Source organism: Manis pentadactyla, chromosome 9 (genome assembly GCF_030020395.1).
Source record: "Manis pentadactyla isolate mManPen7 chromosome 9, mManPen7.hap1, whole genome shotgun sequence".
In the NCBI taxonomy this organism is placed as follows: domain Eukaryota; kingdom Metazoa; phylum Chordata; class Mammalia; order Pholidota; family Manidae; genus Manis; species Manis pentadactyla.
In genome coordinates this window covers 7874569-7894165 of record NC_080027.1, presented here as the reverse complement: position 1 = coordinate 7894165, position 19597 = coordinate 7874569, and the positions used below count along the sequence as shown (strand labels likewise).

Below are 19597 nucleotides of genomic sequence, written 5' to 3'. Positions count from 1 at the left end.
AGGCCCTCTGTGGGGCATCGGGAGAGGGGAGACCACGTGAGTTACAGCTTCACAGCTCCTGCCAGGGGAGTTGGCTGGGTTTGAGCAGAAAGATGACAGGCAGAGAAGGAGCCGAGACAACTGGCTTCTGCAAGAAAGGGACCAGCCGTCCAGCCACCACCCAAGCCTGCAGGGGCTGCAGGAGGAGCCCACAGTCGGCAGAGCCCAGGCAGGAGGGCCGGCACACTTGGCAAGGGAAGAGCAACCAGGACAAAGCCCGCACACAGGGCAGCCTGAACCACAGCCAGCCACTGTCCCCGTCTGCTGGGAAGTCCGGTGTCAGGTGTGGGCAGGGCTGGCCCCGCTGGGCTGGAGGAGCATCTGGTCCAGGCCGCTCCTCAGCTGGTAGAAGCATTGCCCGCCTCTGCCGTCGTGTTCACGTGGCATCTCCCTACATGTGTCTGTGGCCGGATTTACCCTTTTTATAAGGGCGTAGTCACGTGGGGTGAGGACCCGCCCCAGTGAGCTCATACTAACCCAATCACCCGCAAGGACCCTGCTTCCAAATAAGGTCACGTCTCGGGGTACTGGGCTGAGGACTCCAACAAATGAATTTGGGGGCCACACCTCGCCACTTAACAGATGAGTCTGGGGCCATGGCAGGAGGCACAGCCAGCGCAGGTAAGTGGGCAGGCTCGGGCCAGGCCCGGGCTGACCCCTGGAGAGCAGTGGGGCAAGCACGGCAGGGCCGTCAGAGCCCCACCCCAGTAAGGCCTGCGTGGGCGGTGGGTCAGGATGGACCCTTGTGCCGGCTGAGCAGGCAGAGCCCGTCATCAGGGCCCCGCCACTCCCAGGAACAGGGAGGGCCCTGGTGCTCCACTGTGCCCTGGGCTGGGGGGCTCTGCTCTTTGCCCGGAGCCAGGGCTGGGAACAGGCTGTTCAGTGCAGCCAAGGTCTCTGGCAGGGGGGCTTCCTGTCCCGGGGCAGTTTGGTGGGGGTCCCCACAGTGTGGTCTCAGGGAGCCGAGGGGAATCCGATGCCCAAGAACTGCCCTTTCCCAGAACTCAGCCTCCTAAATCACAGCATCTGTGACACTTCCACCCCCCAGGCACAGGAACAAACCTCAACTCCCAGTCCAGGGCCAGTCCTGGCCAGGCCTCATGGGAGGTCAGCGAAGACGATGTTTAGTGGACCGGGCTTCACGGAGCCAGGCCCGAGGCTTGGGGCTCAGCGGTCGGCAGCGTGGACGGAGGTCAGAGGCCGAGTCCCCAGCAGCCGCCAGGGGCTGGCTTGGAGCCTGACTCCTCACGTAGCAGCAGCTCAGCCTTACGCAGCCACCGTCTCGCTGAGCGTCAGGACGCTGGGTGGCGGGCCTGAGCGAGGCAGCTTGCTGTCTGGGGGCCTCGCCCCCCTGGGACACGTCCTGCGCAGGGCAGCTGATCCACCTGCCTGCCGCGGGGCCAGCTCCTCACGTCTGTCCCCCGCGGCCTCACAAGGTGCTGACTTCAAAGCTTTGGCAGACGGACAGCTGGAAACTGTCTTCGCTGCGGGTCGTCTCTCCAGGGGCAGCTCCCTGCGGCACTCTGTCCCCCCAGGGGAGCCTCGCTGGCATCCCAGAACCTCGTGAAGGGGCCTCTTCTGCGCCTTCCATGCTCGCCTGCTGTGGCCCCCCAGGCGTCTTGCTGCCCCCCAAGCACGCCAGGCTTTCCCGCCTTGGGACCCGGCCCCCGCTGCGCCTCTTGCCCAGTCCTGGTTTCTGGGTGGCCCCCAACACACCTGAGATCACATCTGTTCGTTGGCATGTGGACACAGACCTGGGCATCTGGCCACCGTGAGCACACAGGCCCCCGCGGTGGGCGGACTGTCCCCCAGGGTGGCCTGTGTCTCCGGGATTTTCATGGGCTCTCAGAGCTGAAATGTTGGAGGGCGAGGGAGGGAAGGGAGGAGGCGGGGAGGGCGGACAAGTTCCCGAGCGGATCGCTGCACTCCTGCGCTGCCGGGAGGGGCGGGGGCGGCCGGCGGGGTGCAGGCTGGCGTGTCTCCGTGGTGCTCGAGGGTTTGGCGCTGCCCACCTCCTTTCCTGGTGGCGCTCTTCACTGCCTTTGCCCATCCAGCTTCTCCGCTTCCTAGATTCATCTGGTTTCCTAGTTACCCTGAGAAAATCAGAAAAGGAGGACTGGGAACCCTTTACAAAGACCACCACCCCGCCACCCAGAATTAGGCGGGTTTCCCTGCAAGGGCCCCTCCCCGGACTGCCCTGCCCCGGTGGAGGGACGCTGAGCTCCAGACCAGCAGGGTGGCCAGCCTGCCAGTTTGCCCGTGTGAGGCTGACAGGGTTCCCAGGACACGGGAAAGCCGGGATGAAGTGGGACAAGCTGGCCACCAAGGCAGTGAGACGGCAGGGCAGACCCATGTGTACCACCCCAGGTGCTGTCTGTGGGGACCCACCAGGCCTTCCCGACACGTCTGTGGCCTCACTGCACCTTAGGGGGTCCCACAGCAAGAGAAAGGACAGCAAAAAGGGGACTGGCGGTCGCGGGGATGGGTGGGGTTCCAGGCTTGTTTTGTCATTTGCAGTCAGAGTGGGCGTCTGTCTCCAGAGACGGTGCGTGGAGTGCCTGCGAGCTTGGCCGTCCTGTGGGTCTGTTCGCTGCCTCCCTCGGTGCCGGCGGACACGCTGGGCGCTGAGGGGGTGGGGGATGCTGGGGCCCACCTGGGGGCCCGGTTCGGTGGGTGTGAGGGTGGGACTGAGGCTGGAGGTGTGGAGCCCACCTGTCTGGGCGCCCAGGAGGCATGGCTTGTGGGGTGCTGCCCCCCACCCATCTCCATTGCCCTGGTGAAGCAATAGGTGGGACAGCGGACTGAGCATCCGCAGCTGGGCTGCACTCTCTTGAGAGGCAGAGACACTGGGGTTCGAGGCCCAGCCCACTCCTGCCTGAGGGATGTCACCTTGGGTCCATCTCTACCTCTGTGCTGCATGTATTCGCCACACAGTGGGAACAGTGGCAGTAAAGGAGGAGGTAACGGGCTCCGAAAGGTGCCAAGAGCTCCATGACCGCCAGGTGGCCCCAGTGGGGGCAGCGTCCCTGGGGCCTGGAGCAGCTGTCCCAGCCGTGAACTCTTAGTATCTTGTCAGCCAAGCTTCATGCCTTTTCTGCCCTGGGCAGGAGAGAAGTGGGGAGGGCGCATCTGGAGAAACGGGCCAGGGCAGTGCCAGGCGTGCTCCCGACACATGAGCTGCCAGCCAGCATCCTGTTCTCCCCTAACAAGAGACTGCAAAGCCAGAAGGTTGCAACCTGCACTCTGGAAATGTCGCGTTGGGCACCCTGCACCCCTGGCGACCGGGAACTGCTGGCTCTGCCTGCGTGAGCGCCTGAGGACGCAGGGGTCCGATGGGGTTGAGCCATGCGTTGGGCACCAGCATCACGTGCACCTAGGGATGCGGCGGTGCGGGGGCCCACACAGCCTCCTGGCCACTGTCCTGGTTCCCCGAGAGCTCGGCAGTCTTGGGATGTCTGCCCCCCTTTAGGAGGCAGCCTGGTCCTTCCCATCCCATCCACCACCTCACTGACCTGCCCGTCTTCCTGCAGGTAAACAATGAGAACGTCGTGAAAGTGGGCCACCGGCAGGTGGTGAACATGATCCGCCAGGGAGGGAATCACCTCATCCTCAAGGTGGTCACGGTCACCAGGAATCTTGACCCAGATGATACCGCCAGGAAGAAAGGTACCCGCCCTGTGCTGCCCCTGGGATGCGGGGCCTCCCCTCCAGCCTCCTGTGCTTGGACACCTTCCACACTGTCCCCCACCTCCTCCCACTGGGCGTCTGCTCCCCACAAGAGTAGGAAAAGCAGCCAGATGGGACATCAGGAGATGACTCTGGCCACACCTGCCCTGTCCCAACCCTGGAGGCCTGGCAGGGGGGCTGTTGCTGGCCTCACCACCCAGGGACGGCCAGTCAGCCTTCCCAGCACAAAACCACAGGCTTGGGCTGCCCGTCCTGGGTCGTCCTGGGAGTGTGGGGCGGGGTGGGTGGCTCTGCAGCCGCGTTCTCACCTGCATCTCTCTGTCTGCCCTCAAGCTCCCCCGCCCCCCAAGCGTGCTCCCACCACGGCGCTCACCCTGCGCTCCAAGTCCATGACCTCAGAGCTGGAGGAGCTCGGTAAGAGTCGCCCGTCCGGCCTGCCCTGTCGCCAGCACGTGGCCTCCATGAAGCCCAGTCCCTGCATGGCCCTTTGCTTGCCTGCTTGCCCCCCTCCACACCCGAGCCTGGGCATAGCACCAGGAGCCCCCCTGGCTGCCAGCAGCTCCCGTTGGCATCTGCGTTGGAACCCCGTGGCTCAGGGGTGTGGTTACTAGCTTTGCCTTTTCTCTTTCTGGCTCATCTAACATTGTTTTGTTTTGAATTTTTGGGCCTCTCACTAGTGGATAAAGGTAAGTGGCCCCACAGGGTCCTCCAAACAGCTCCCCCTGCGGTCTAGGATTCCCCCCAAAATCTGGCTCAGACCAGAAAGGTCCGCTCCTGGGCTTGATGTAGGTGCCATGCGGCGTCAGGGCTGGGGGCTGGCGCCTCTCTAAAGGTCTGCAAGGAGCAGAAGGGGCTCTGGCCACAGGCCCATCGTGAAGCCTGTGTGGGGACACGTGCCACAGCATGGGCCCGGGGTGCAGCACCGTGGCAGCTTGACAAGAGGGTGACCCTGGGGCTGGCGACGTGAGCCTCCCAGAAGCTGGCTAAACGCCGTTCGGGGGCATCACCACGGACCCGGGGACACCTGGGAGGGAGGGTGACGCTGACCCACGCAGAAATGGTGGGCAGGTTGACAAGCTTGCTCCACTGGAAGGAGGGAGAGGGGCTTTGGGGCAGGAAGAGGGGGCATCTATGTGCTCTGTGCAGGGCGCTGCAGAGGACGCAGACCCTGAGCCCACAGCCCGGCTGCCAGGCCCACCTGCTCTGGTGGGCTGAAGCCTGGGCTCTCCTCACTGGCGTGTGATTTGACGTTGCCTCCCTGGCATCCTGCCTTCACTGGGAGCCCTCTGGGCCTGCCCCCCCCACAGAAGGGACAGAGCGGCCCTTCCTCCACAGTGGGTGGGTCGAGCAGCAGGTGTCCTCCTGGCGAGGCCCTCTCCCCAGTCTCTGTTCTGGGGCTAGAATCACAGCTCACACCGAGCCTCGGCCTTCCAGAAAAGACCCGTGCTTTTGCGTGCCCACCCCCCACCCAGACGCACTAGCTCCCCACAGCCCCTTTTCTTCTGGCCCCTCCTTTGACCCCATCGTGTCCCTCCAAACAAGCCTCAGCAGGACAAGCCCACTATCCCCCTACACCTGTGGTGGCACCTGGTGTGGGTGACAATGTGAACTACTGCTTATCCCTCGTGGCCGGCCTCCCCAACAAGGGTCCAGCAAGCAGCTCGTCTTTCAAGTGGGGCTGCCATAGGGGCAGCTCAGACAAGGGGGCCCTGCGCCATCCCCGAGCCCTCAGGAAGCAGGTTTATCAGCGGGGCGTTTCCGGGGAAGGCCACAGGGAATGCACCTGCTCTTGAGAACCCCGCCTGCCCGAGTTGGCCCCCTGAGCTTTGGTTGCTGCTTCCCGGCCCCCGAGTGAGGCAGCCCGGCCCAGGCCCTGGTAAGCCCTGCCATCCTGGGACTCACGCCGCCCTTTCTGTTTGCAAGCCTCCATCCGGAAGAAGAAGGGTAAGGGGCGAGCCCGTGTGTTTCCAGCCCCTTGCCCGCACACCCCGCGGACAAGAACCCTCTGTTGGTGTGGGCGTGGCGTCTCAATGTGCCGTGACCCGTCCCGTCTCCTCCCCGTGCCTGCCCTCCAGAGCGTGTCCGTCTGGCCCGTTCTGTCTGCTTCGCTCCCCCTCTGTGCTCCCCCGCGATGTTCCTCGTTTCCCCTGAGCTGTGTCCTCCCGGGGCCCCAGGCCACCACAGCCAGGCAGGCACCCCTGAGCTCCATCCAGCCCTCCAGTTGTGAGGGGAGCCCCTGCAGATGGGGAGAGGGCTGGGTCCCTGACCACTGACCCGGTCACCATGGCAGGGGCGGCATGCTCCGCCCCGAGGAGAGCTGTGCTGGGGCGGCAGGGGTGCCCCTCCCCGCCCGGGGCTCAGGTTCTTCCAGGAGCACCAATTACAAGAAGTACCATTAGTTCAAAACCTCTGCGGGGAGTATCTGAAACAATGCGGTATCTGAAACCCTGGAATCTGGGCTGGAAGGTCTTGGAATCTACGTGCAGCGTCTGGGGGCTGGGTGATGGGTCCTGGAGCCCCAAGACAGACGCCTGTCTGCCCGGCTCCTCAGCGCTGCCCACCACATCTGCCTTTCTTGGGAGCAGTTCTGGGTCTCCAGCCTCAGGGGCCGCCTGGGAAACTCCCGCTGGGCTCTGGGACCAGCCACAGTGCCAGTCATGGGATGGCTGCCCAGGACACAGACTTGCCTGGGATTACGTTTCTCTCTAAACTGCCCTCCATCCAAGGCTGACCCCTAGCTGGCAGGAACGGCCCCTCCGTCCGCCACAGCATTCTGAAGGCCCCCCACCACGGGCTTCCTGGAACCCCGACACCGTAACAGCTGCCCAAGGAAGCCGGCTGTCGAGGAGAGCCTGCGGCCTGCCTGCACCGGCCCCACCCACTCCGCCCTCCTCGCCAGGGGCGCCTGCAGCAGCCAGACCCTGGCCTGTGCCAGAAGACAGGAGGAAGCAGCCCGGCCAGCACGGGCCAGGTGGGACCCACAGAGGAAGGCCAGAGCCCTGGAGGGCGGAGACCCATCTTCCTTTGAGCAGCAGAGAAAATGACACAGATGTGGAATCAAATGCCCCCCTCATATTGCCTGACCCCAGGTGGAACAGAAGACAGGTGTGTAGGCAAGAAGACCCCAGCGGGCCGGGCAGCCACAGCCCACCCAGTTCCCATGGAGGCATGCAGGAGACTGGGGGTGCAGGGTGGGGCTGCACCCCTCCTCCAGCAGCAGTTCGTGCAAGGCCACGCCGGAGGGGTTGAGCCCTGAGCCAGTGGCTGCCATCCATACGAGAGGAGATTCGGGAGGGGCCACACGGGGACGGAAGTAGAGGCTGGAGGGACGTGTCCACAGCCCTGGGATGCCTGGAGCCCCAGAAGCTGGGAGAGGCCGGAAGGGCCCTCCGCTGGAGCTTCCGGAGGGGGCCAGCCTCCTGACACCTTGATCCTGAAACTCTGGCCTCAGACTGCGTGAGAGGCATTTCTGTGGTCTCAAACACCCAACTTGTGACACTCTGTCCCAGTGGTTCTAGGAAACAGACACCAGTAACGTGACCTCAGGTACCAGCTCGCAGCTCCCGAGGTCCGGCTTCTGCCCACCACCACCAGTGGAGGACTAAGGCCCCTCGTCTCTAAAGGCTCCTCGTGTTCCCGAGGACCATGCTCGTGACCAGGGCAGGAACCAGGCCAGTGGGGGACCAGCTACATGGGGCACACGTGGCCTGTCTCCTGGAAGGCATGGGGCCCGGCAGAGCACCTGGGCCAGGCACAGTCGGCCTTACTGTGCCACCTGCCAGGGACAAACCAGAGGCGGGCCGGTCGGGCTGCTGCTCCCCACAGGTGCTTGTCTCTCCCCTCTGCTGCTGCTGGAGGGGATCTCTGGGGGAGGGGCCATGCCCCCCTGCCCCCATCATGGCCGCGTGTGACCTGGCAGATCCCCCGCCTCCTCTCCCAGGGCACCTGCTTCCCACACCAGAGAGTTTGCAATTTAGGGACAGTGAGCACCATATCTGTCTTCCAACAGACTATAAGCACACCTAGAAAATTTAAATACGGGGTTATTTCTGGAGTGGGCTCATCAAGCCCTGATCGTTTCTTAAGCTTGAGCGGTGTTCAGGTCTGTGTGCAGGGTTACTTCCATTCACAGAGTCCTTCGTTCAAGACCGCAGGGGGCTGGACTTGCTGGTGCTCCTCATGTGGAGTCCACGAGCAGAGACCCAAGTCCAGGCTTTTATGAATTAGGCACAAGAACCCTCACGAGCCTGGAATGAGAAGCAGGAACCCACAGGCTCGCAGCTTTTCCTAAAAGCCTTCATGTTCTGGTAAACAAACCCTCTAAGAAGAGGGCTGGGCAGAGTCCCGAGTCCCTTTAGACAAGAAGCCAGGAGGCCCCTGGCCCCCATGGGGAGCCACACAGAGTCCCTTCTTTCATCTGCTTCTCACAACCACAGTGCAGCCCTCACTGGGAAGGGAGCGGCAGCCGCAGCCTTACCCCCGGACCAGGATGCTCTCCTGTGTTCTGGTGCAAAAGGACATTGTGGGGGATGAAGGGCAGAGGTTTAAAACAAAGATAAGGTTGCCCACGTTCAAGGTAGCCATGGCTCCAGGGGACACACCTTCAACTTCCCAAGCCCGCCCCCTTGACACCTTGTGACTGTGGTGTGGCCAGTGCCCTGAGCTTATGCACCCCCTGCTCTCACTCACCTGGACTGGGCAGACCATCCCAGTAGGAGCCTTAGACTCTGCTGCCCACGAGGGCCCGGCATCCTTCAGCCACAGCTGGAGTGCAGAGGCTGGGGGCCCGTGCTCCTGCCTGGCTTCACACTCCCCACTGCGTGACCTTAAGCCCCTCAGTCCCCAGTTCTCTCTGCAAAATGGGAGCAGCCCCCCGCCCCCAGCCGTGGCCAGCGCTTGTAGGACCAGCAGCAGGATGGAGGCAGTTTCCACCCAGGTGGGCCCTTGTCGTCAACCAGGACCCACCTATTCACACCCATCATTCTAGGCCTGTTTTCGGGGTGCCTGCCACATGCCATGCCCCAAGATCAGTCTGCTGCCTGCCCACTGGGGTGTGTGAAGACTCCAGGGGTGCTCAGGATGTTGGGGGTCAGGGTGAACAAAATAAACTGGTTTGCCTCCCCCTTGGGAGAGCTGGCCCGCCCTGGGGTTCCTCGCTCCATAGGATGCCCAGATGCAGCCAGCCCCATTGTCATCCGCTATGCCTCCCACGGGGTGTCCTGGGTGCCGGGCGCTCCTACCTGGGTGCAGTACCACCTCTGGGGGACATTCCTCGATGCCCCCGGGGGGAAGCCCGCTGTAGCTAAGGCTGGGCTGGGAGCACCTGCGGCTGGAGCCCCAGTCCCGGTGAGAGGCCCAGCCGCCTGCCCTCACCCAAGGAACGCCTGCACTCGGCTGAAGCAAAGCCGACAGCCCCATGAGAGGCTTGGCTTCTGGGGATGGGCCGCTCAGACCCCAGGGTCCCCGTCAGCTCGCTGCAGAGGTCAGCCGAGCATCACCTGGGGGCTTGGCTAGAAGGACCCTAGCTGTGCAGCTGTCAAAGGAGCGCCACTGGGAGAAAGTCCTGCAGAGAAAGGGGTCCCAGCAGGGGTAGGAGGGGTGCACGGTGGGCACGAGGAAGCCAGCAGAGAGAGGAAGAGGGCAAGCAGGGAAGTGGGGGGCCGCAGGCAGACCGTCTGAGGCCCTGACGAGGACAGAACGCGTCAGTGGACGGCGAGGAGGAAGGCGGAGGCTGGGGACCCAGTAACTAGCTGGGTGCAGGTGTTTCTGACTAGTTCCCTAAGGGGGCAATGCCTGACGGTGTCCCCCAGTATCCAGGAGGGGAAGGAAGGCCCTGAGGAGGCGGGCCGCAGAGAAGGGACAGGCCTAGCCGGGCCTGATGCTGCCTCTGCCCGACGTCTGCGGGGGTGTGAACGGCATGCGGTGTGCGCCCGGCTGGGCCGGCATCAAGTGTGGGCAGCGGGTGTCTTGGGCTCACAGGCCCTCTGCTACTGTGCATTCCCCTTCCTGACCTCTTAACCCCTCCTAGGTCACGGGCCAGACAACAAGGCGAGGGCGGGATCTGGGCCCCCCCCACCCCGCACACCCCTCCCTCCTGTGCTTCCTCCCAGGCTCTGGGGGCTCCTCCGGGGCCTCTAGCTCTTGGGAAGCTGCCAGGGCACACGGCCGCCTCAGTGTCGAGGAACAGTCTGGCGCGAGAGCGGCCATCTGCTCCCCAACACGCACAGCTGCACAGCTGGGGGTCTGCACAAGGCCCCGGAGGCCTGGGTCATGTTGGCAGCATGCACTTCGCAGGGACTCAGCAGACCCCAGAGAGGGCTGGGGCTGCCTAGGAGGTGGCCTCAGGCTTGTGGACAGAACATTCTGGATAGCCCCGGGGGCGAGGAGAGCTCCAAGGTCCAGAATGGGACGTCCCCCCAGCCCTTCCTCCTGCTGGTTTCACCCACCCCACGGCTGCTCTCCGGTAGGGCTGCTGGGGGGCAGTGCTGCCCACCCAGGACCCTTGCTCTGTAGGTCTCAGAACCAGGCCCAGTGTGGACAGCCCTGAACACGTGTGTGAACTCATACAACCCAAAAAGTGAGGGTGTCAGGGTGGTTCTAGAATGTGCTTCCATTTTCAAGTTTCAAAAACATTTAATGTCTTAACATTTAAATATAAGAGAAAACTTTAAATTTCTAATCACAAATAACTAACTCTAAGCTGTCGTTTTCACAAATGGCCATATTCTACCTTCAGGGCAGAAATGGGGCTGTTCCCTGCTGCCTGGGCAGCCTCAGCCTTGCATGCCAGGCCCCTGTGTCCTGGCAACTGCATTTGGTCACAAAGAAACGCACCTGTGAGCTCCTAGAAAGGAAACACCCAAACATTCAGTCACACCGTCAGTACGAACAGCCCTCCCGCTGAGGGGCCTCTCGGGGGGTCCGGGCCTCTCTGGGGAGGGTCTCCGTCTCCCGTCTTGTCCGCGTGCACCCCTCCTGGGCTGAGGGCTCGGGGAATGGGATCTTGGCGGCTGGGTGGGGGTGGGGGCACGGGGTGGTGCATGTGGCAGAGAAGCATTCGTGTCCGCACCGCAGTGACAGCCGTGCTGCCCGAGCTGGGAGGATGGAGCCTTGTTAAACTCCAGCCCTCACTGTGTTTCGGGGGCTTCTGTCACTGACATCCATTCAATCGTCGTTTTCACGCCACAGACAAACCCGAGGAGATTGTCCCGGCCTCCAAGCCATCCCGAGCAGCAGAGAACATGGCTGTAGAGTCCAGGGTGGCCACCATCAAGCAGCGGCCCACCAGCCGGTGCTTCCCATCTGTGTCGGACATAAACGTGAGTGGCCACGCTGCCCGCACAGAGCCGAGTCCCAGTGGCCGCGGGTGGGCACCCCGGTGTGGGGCAGGGGCGAGCCCAGCGAGGCATGCTTCTCAGGTGGGAACATCTTGGCTGCCATCTACAGAGCAGCGGACCCCTGTGGGGTAGGAGAGGCCAGACTTCCACCCCAACATGCAGCAGCCTCCTGAGCAGGGGCCTGGCCACGCCCCAGGGCCCCACACAAGGAAGGCGCGCCTCCCCCAGGTCTTGCCCACAGTGCTGGGGCTGGGGGCACAGTGGGGGGCTCAGGCTTCCGGAGTTTGATGGATGGGCCAGGCACCCAGCCAAGAGCCAGCTGCACTTGCTGTGCCCACCTCCCTAGGTGGCGAGCAGAGACCCAGCTGGAGGGCCAGGCACAGCCGCTGCATTGGGCCACACAAATCCTGGGCAGGCTGTTTCCGGCTGCTCCCCTGACCCTTTTCTGGCGACACCCTTTCAGGCCTGCCAGATCTAAGGACTCCATTACACTTGGTACTTTATCTGAATCCACTTGAAATGGACTCACTTTGTTTAATCTAGCCTTGTTTTAAACAATACCACCCATAAATGTCATCTGTCTGCTGTGACAGCTCTGTGTGGTACACAGTAACACAACCCCGCCGACTGCAATTAGCGTTCGCCCCCGACCCCATCCCTAACTGAGGGCACTTCCACAGGTGCTTGGCCGCACCGGGCCAGGTCAGCCCTTCCCTGCGAGCCTGCTCCCCCAGGTTCCCCCTGCACCCCCTGGTTCCCACCCCGCCTTGCCCAGACACTCCCCAAGCCCAGCCAGAGGACAGAGCTGGGCAGAGGCCCCAGGGCAGCAGGGGGACCGTGTCTCCTAGGAAGGCGGTCTGGGGGCCCAGGCCCGACCTGAGAGCTTGCACACGTGTTACCACTGGGCTCTGCATCCAATATTTTCCAGAGTGGCCCTCCGATGCCACAGGGTGGGGACAGCAGCACTCTCAGATCTGCAGTCAAGGAAGTAGCAGGATGGGTAGAGGCTACACAGGGAATTCATTCCCAAAGCGAAAGAGGGAAGCCCCAGGCTTGTCCTGGACCAGGCCAGGAGAGGGGTCCTGGGACACCTGCCTGCTGCAGACCCCAGGCCTGCTCTGTGCCCGGGTGTGGGCAGGGGCTGTTGGCCCTATCTGGTGGAGGAGGAAAATGGAGGCTCCTGCTGGAGGTCGTAGCCATGGGCAGACCCCACAGCCACCACCGTGTGCCCTGTCAGTGAATGATGTCAGGCAATCCACGCTCTCCTGAACCGCTGGCACTCAGAGGGCGGGAGCTAATGGGAGGTGCAGAGAGGCCCTCTTCTGGGTCCTCCACACTGGGTGTGTCCCGCCAGCCACAGCAGCACACTTAGGAAGCTCCCAGAGGCCGTGTGAGAGGCACCGACTGCCCAGGGCTTCCGTGCCCCCCTCCCCACCCCAGTCCTGGTCACTGAGGGTGAGGCTGGCCAGGGCACAGCTTACCCCGGGCTCTCTCGTTTGCAGTCCATGTACGAGCGCCAGGGGATTGCCGTGATGACGCCCACTGTTCCCGGGAGCCCGAAAGGCCCGTTCCTGGGCCTCCCTCGAGGTACGATGCGAAGGCAGAAATCAATAGGTAAGAAGCATGGCCTGCACCAGCAGAGGTTCTGCCCCTGGGGCCCACCCACTGGAGGGTTGGCACCTGGCCTCACCCACCAGGGAGCCCTTTGAACATCTGAGCCATCTGAAACTTCTCTGCCCTCTGGAGACAAATCCAGGTGGCCCCCCAACCATGCCAGCCAAGTTATCTGTGATTGCACCAGCAGGGGGAGGTGGTGGGTGCATGGGGGCTCCAGGAAACCCCTCTCCCTGCCCTATGAGGGTCAGGGTGGGCAGAAGGAGCAGGTCCCGAGTTCACTGTGTCCCCACATTCCCTGCTGGACCGGCCATTGCCATGCTGTGCAGGGCAAACTCAGTGGGCATGCCGCTCGGCTGGCTGGGTCAGCGTCAGGTTCTCCAGCGTGCTGCGCAAAGCTGCCTGCCTTTCTTTAATGTCACAGTGGCTCCCTTGGTCTCTGTTCCAGGCCAGGTGCACATGGCCCTGCCAGTCAGTCAGTCCCCCTGGGGTAACCCCACACTGCCTTTACCGTATGGAGTCCCCAAGAGGCCAGGCCGCTGCCGGACACCAGCGGGCCCGTGCCTGCAAAGGGATGAGCATGCAGCAGCCCACTGTCAGGGGCTCCGGGCGGGTCACGATAGGCAGCGACTGGACCCTGAGTGATGGGGGAGGGTGCATCCACCGTCCCTGACCGGCCTCCCTGGGGGCTCGGCCTGCAGAGCAGCGCATGCGCCGCGTTCTGTCACTGGCTCTGCATAATAACAGTTGATTCCCTCCTGTCAGACAGCAGAATCTTTCTATCAGGTTAGTGGACCTTACGGCTTGGACTCTGTGACTGAATGTGACCCCGTTTACTCTATAAGGTGTATTCTTAAATTATTACTCCTTGGGATGCATTTGCCAGGTGCCAATGCATAGCAAATGGCCAATCAAGAAGGCCATCTAGCAACCCATCCTTTGGATAACAAAACCCCCCTCCCAGAAGGAGTATGTTAAATTTGGAATACCCTTATCGAATGGAAACATTCACTGGAATATGTTATTGTAGTTTGTCCTAGGGGTTTTTTGGTTTGTGAAGTAACTCATTTTGTTACCTCTGAAAAACCTGCATGCTCCCATATGAGTTACCACTCCATGTCAGTCGGTGTCTCTCTGTCCTGCTTCTCACCTAGAGTGCATTCTGTTGACATTTTATATCTTGGATTACCAGCAAGAGTGTGCAGACACGCACGGGCTGCCAGGGCTGACAGGCAGCTGCCAACCCCCTCTAAGGGCCCCCCACGCAGCACAGCCTCACATCCACCAGCCACGTGCCAAGTCCGCCCACCCCGGACCTGGCTCGCCATGAGTGCAATGCGCCGTGGAACCCTTCAATCAGCCTGGCCAGTCTTAGTGGGACCACCAGTTCTAGAGCTTCTGGGAGGACCCGGAGTTTGCTCAGGACCTGCCCCTGGCTTGGGCTGGGGGTTGGGTTAAAGAGGGCTTTGGGCTTCCGCCCCTCCCGAGCGTGCAGCAGAGTCAAATCGGCCGCCTCACAGCTGGCCAGAGGCCCAGGGAGCTGCACTATCTCCAGGCCCTCGGGCGGCCCGGAGAAGTCAAGCAGGGAAACAGGTTCCCGCACCAGGGTCGGCACACACAGCCACAAACGAGCGGCAGGCCTCCCTGCACCTCCGGCAGGGCACACCCGCCCGACACTGGCACTGCATGTTACCCCAGGGGCCCTGGCCAAGCCTAAAAGGATGGATGCCCCCTGACGCACACAGCCGCAGCCCCCAACACGCATTCACATACATGCACACACAGCCCTGAGGTCGGGCGCCCAGCACAGGGCCCTCGCACCCGGCGCCCTGAGGCCGTGAGCAGGGCATCTCAACAGCACGCACTCTGCATCCCATGCCTTTCTCATCCCTTTTCTTTCCCTTTTTTCCTATTTTTTTTGGCTCAGAGCAGGCCACATAGCCTCTTGGCATTGCAGCTCGCACTGTGTTCTGTGAGCAAGTGTGTGTCATGATTCTCTGAGTTTGCATGCATAGCATATGACAGTCCTAGGCACTTAGTGGGGTGTTTGTCCCTGCGACGTGAAACTAAGCGTGTCTCCTCCTCGCAGGAATAACGGAGGAAGAGCGGCAGTTTCTGGCCCCCCCGATGCTGAAGTTCACCAGGAGCCTGTCCATGCCGGACACCTCTGAGGACATCCCCCCACCACCACAGTCGGTGCCCCCGTCTCCACCCCCGCCTTCCCCCACTGCCTACAACTGCCCCAAGTCCCCAACCCCAAGGGTCTATGGGACGATCAAGCCCGCATTCAGTCAGAACTCTGCCAAGGTGTCCCCGGCAGCCCGTTCGGACACGGTTGCCACCGTGCTGAGGGAGAAGGGGATGTACTACAGGAGAGAGCTGGACCGCTACTCCCTGGACTCCGAGGACCTCTACAGCCGCAGTGCCGCTGCCCAGGCTAACTTCCGCAGCAAGAGGGGCCAGATGCCCGAGAACCCATACTCGGAGGTGGGGAAGATCGCGAGCAAGGCCGTGTACGTGCCTGCCAAGCCGGCTAGGCGGAAGGGCATGCTGGTGAAGCAGTCCAACGTGGAGGACAGCCCTGAGAAGACGTGCTCCATCCCCATCCCCACCATCATCGTCAAGGAGCCGTCCACCAGCAGCAGCGGGAAGAGCAGCCAGGGCAGCAGCGTGGAGATCGACCCCCAGGCCTCGGAGCAGCCTGGCCAGCTGAGGCCCGACGACAGCCGGACCGCCAGCAGCCCCTTCGCTGCGGCCATTGCCGGGGCAGTCCGTGACCGGGAGAAGCGGCTGGAAGCCAGGAGGAACTCCCCGGCCTTCCTCTCCACGGACCTGGGGGACGAGGACGTGGGCCTGGGGCCGCCCGCCTCCCGGATGCAGCCCTCCACGTTCCCCGAGGATGACGGGTTCGGCGAGGAGAATGGCGCAGAGCCACTGTCACCCACGTTGGGGGTAGCGCCCGTGGAGCCCGAGAACCATTTTGTGGGTGTTGGGGAGGCGATAGCTCAGGGTGAGGCCGGCAGGCCACTGAATTCCACACCCAAAGCCAAGGGGCCTGAGGGGAGCATGATGGGGCCCCCCAAGAGCAGCAACGCGGCCAGCCCTGAGAACTACGTCCACCCGCTCACAGGGCGGCTGCTGGACCCCAGCTCCCCACTGGCCCTGGCGCTCTCCGCGAGGGACCGAGCCATGACGGAGTCCCAGCAGGGGCCCAAGGGGGAAGCCCCGAAGGCCGACCTCAACAAACCCCTCTACATTGATACCAAAATGCGGCCTAGCGTGGACGCAGGCTTCCCTCTGGTCACCAGGCAGAACACGCGGGGTCCCCTGCGGCGGCAGGAAACCGAGAACAAGTACGAGGCGGCCCTGGGCAGGGACCGGAAGGGTGACGACAAGAAGAACATGCTGGTCCACATCATGGACACGTCCCAGCAGAAGTCGGCCGGTCTGCTCATGGTTCACACTGCAGGCGCTGCCAAGCCGGACGACTTCCTGGAGGAAGAGGACGAGCAAGAGGAGGAGGAAACAAAGCCAGACGACGCACTGTCTGAGGTGCCAGGAGGTGTTCCTGAAACCGAAGGTGCTTTTCCGATCTCCGCCGGCCTCGAGCCCGCTGCCCCCGCGCCCAGCAGGACCATCGCGGCAGCGGGCTCCGTGGAAGAGGCGCTGATTCTGCCATTCCGCATCCCTCCTCCCCCTCTGGCATCCGTGGATCTGGACGAGGATTTTATTTTCACAGAGCCATTGCCTCCTCCCTTGGAATTTGCAAACAGTTTTGATATCCCCGACGACCGTGTGGCTTCTGTCCCCGCTCTCTCAGAATTGGTCAAGCAGAAAAAAAACGATGCCCCCCAGTCCCCCACACTGAACCCCAGCCAACCTGCCGACTCTGTGGACAGTAAGAAGCCAGCTGGTCTTTCTAACTGTCTGCCTGCCTCCTTCCTGCCACCCCCTGAAAGCTTTGACACTGTCACGGACTCTGGGATCGAGGAGGTGGACAGCCGGAGCAGCAGTGACCACCATCTCGAGACGACCAGCACCGTCTCCACCGTGTCCAGCATCTCCACCCTGTCCTCAGAGGGCGGAGAGGGCGTGGACACCTGCACAGTCTATGCAGACGGGCAAGCATTCACGGCGGACAAGCCCCCAGTACCTCCCAAGCCAAAAGTGAAGCCCATCATTCATAAAAGCAATGCACTTTATCAAGACACGCTAGTGGAGGAGGGCGTGCAGGGCTTTGTCATCCCCCCGCCAGCACCCCCGCCGCCGCCGGGCAGTGCCCAGCAAGGGACAAAGGTCACTCAGCCAAGGACCTCCAAGCTGTGGGGTGACATCCCAGAGGTCAAAAGCCCGATTCTCTCAGGCCCAAAGGCAAACGTGATTAGCGAATTAAACTCAATCCTGCAGCAAATGAACCGAGAGAAATCGGCAAAGCCAGGGGAAGGATTGGATGCGCCCACGGGAACCAAGCCTGCCAGCCTCACCCCAAGGTAAGTCCTGAGGTTGGCTTAGACACAGACTGCTCCATGCCGGGCTTTCCTCTGGGTCGTCCAGTCTGTGCTGACCAGGAAATGCCCTTGGGAAGCAACCCGAGTGGACATGAAGAGGGGGCCTGTGTTGGCCACGTCTGTTACATGCTCGTAGCACTTGTTTTTCTCAATCTCCTGGACTCCGGTACAGCAAAGATCACATCCATCCCAGCAGGACGTGGCACCCCCACGTGGACTTGTCACAAAATGCAGCTGCACAAAGCCATCCCCACCTGGCCTCCAAAGAGGGGCTCTGTCCTCTCATTCCATGTCCTCCAAATCTTTGCTGGAACCACCTAAAAATCCCTTCTATAGCCACACAGAGGCCAAAGCCAAGCTCCGCCAAGGTGGTAGCCATGCCGGCTGAGGGGTGTGAGTGGCGGGCAGCGTGCACGGGTGTACGTGTGCGTGGGGCTCTCTCCCTTCCTCCCGTCAGTCTGGTTGCCTCACAAGCGAGTTCGGTATGAAATGCGCTCCCCCTGCAGGCCCTCCTATCCCAGAGGCAGGCAGCATGGAAGACAGTGTCTGATTTCCCCAGGCTGGCCATTCACCGTATCACACTGAGTTTAAGCTATTGCCCAAGGAACTGGGGATAGAACATGAGGGGTCATTTTTAGACCAAGCTGGAAGGCTGTGCCCAGGCACACCATGCCCAGAGCAGCCCCAGCGGGCTGTCTGTAGCTTCTGGAGAATTCTCACGGGAGCCCATCGGCTCCTCAGTCTTCTTCCTGTGACGCGCGTGGTCTGCCATTCCCCTGTGGCCCCGCAGTGTTGTTCTGTGTCCCCTGTGATGTCTACTCTCAGGCTTCATCATTTTCACTAAGTCTTTCTCCATTCTCCGGCTGGGCTGGCGTCTGGTTCAGACCTCTAAGCACATTAATCAGCGACATCACACTACGGTTGGATCTTGAGGTGCGGGCTGAGAGCCACAGTTTCCCTAGTGATCTTTCACTGTTGATGGAGATCAATTACTTGCATGGCTCCTACTCCCCCGAGAAGTGCGGGTTGGCCGGCTCTGGCAGAGAGACATGCCGACACCACTGTCTTTGAGTAGGGAGCCCTCTGTAACGGTGACAGTCCAGCTGCACCTGCAGCTGAAGAGTCTTTACAGATTCCAGTTTCTGGTGGATGTATGTACGCACATGCCTACAAATAGCATGTATTTGAGAGTCTCAAGAAATCATAGAAAGTAGCCAGTTTGGCCCTATTCCCTTTACATAATAATGCATTTTTTCATTTCTACATTATGCCAAAGTACAATTAAGATGCTTTACCTTAGTGTTTCACATTTTGCACGTGCTTTCACAGGGGTGAGTAACCTTTATGACAGCAGGGGAGCAGGTATTAATTATACCCATTTTCAGGAGAAACGGGGGCTCATCCGCACGTGCAGCCAGAAGGCAGCACCAGGACTCAGGCTAAGGTGCCCAGACTAGCAGTCCCTCTACCCCCGTTTGCACCATCTGAGCACAGGAGATGCTGTGGGAGTGACCCTGGGGCTGCGCAGGCCAGCGCAGCGGCTGGAGCGAGCCTGTGCCAGCAGCAGGCCCGGGGGCCTCATCCAGGGCCCTTTCCCAACTGGGTGAGCTCCCAAGGGCTCGTCCGAGAGTGGGTCTCTGACTTAACAGTGTCGCCAGGGTTTCCCTGGCCCGTTTCTCTTGGTGGGAAGGGCCTCAGAGCAGACGCACCTGATAGAATCCTGCTGGATTTCCTGGGAGCAGCTACAGGACCACCTCCAACTGATGCTCAGTTGCCTAGAACAGCCACCTCCAGTCTGTTCTATTATTTATAACTCGACTCACAATAAGAACATTAGCCGACATCCGCTAAACACCAAATGCCAGTGAGTGAACTGAGAGCAGAGAGGTGGGGCCCTCGGCTGGGAGGCCCGGACCCAGACCTCAGCCCAGGGAGCTGCCTGTGTTCAGCTCCTGACCTCTGGCCAGAACCAAGGCTTAGCGTGGAGGGAAGGGCAGATGCCTAATTTAGCAGCAATAGGCCAAGCCCACTGAGAGCAGGGATATCCTCAGAGCCCCGCCCAGTGCCCAGTGGCTGGTAATTGTAAGGTTAGTCACCAGGCAGGCACTGGCACTGCCGCCCTGAGGCTGTACCCGCTGTTCTGTGCTCACAGCCGAGGGCTACACTGCGCTGGGCAGGAGTAGGACGCTAGGCCCAAGGGCAAGGAGGAAGGCCCCCGACTCGGTTACTCTGTGGCTCCCATGGCTGTTTGGATTTCACATCCTCTTGCCAGGCAAAGCCCCCAGTGGACTGGAGCTGCAGCCACGGGGTGTCCAGGCAAGGAGCAATCAGGGTGACAGTGACAGGTGTGACTCAGCTTGGCCTCCTGTACGGCTGCGCTCCACTCCGGGTGCCTCTCTCACACAGACATGT

At 61.8% G+C, this 19597-nt stretch overlaps 1 protein-coding gene across 6 annotated transcripts in view; it reads left to right on the top strand.

The window, feature by feature from the left end:
- Positions 1-19597, top strand: part of SHANK2 (SH3 and multiple ankyrin repeat domains 2) — a 471724-nt gene that overhangs the window by 442599 nt on the left and 9528 nt on the right. For 4 of the 6 annotated variants that reach the window (XM_057506712.1, XM_057506710.1, XM_057506711.1 and 1 more), the window contains 7 exons: positions 3570-3705; positions 4060-4140; positions 5650-5670; positions 10915-11045; positions 12566-12677; positions 13443-13463; positions 14767-17167. In XM_057506712.1, the coding sequence (XP_057362695.1) occupies positions 3570-3705; positions 4060-4140; positions 5650-5670; positions 10915-11045; positions 12566-12677; positions 13443-13463; positions 14767-17167 (2903 nt within the window). The remainder of the gene's footprint in view (positions 1-3569; positions 3706-4059; positions 4141-5649; positions 5671-10914; positions 11046-12565; positions 12678-13442; positions 13464-14766; positions 17168-19597) is intronic. The other 2 variants (XM_057506713.1, XM_036875766.2) reach the window with 2 other exon arrangements.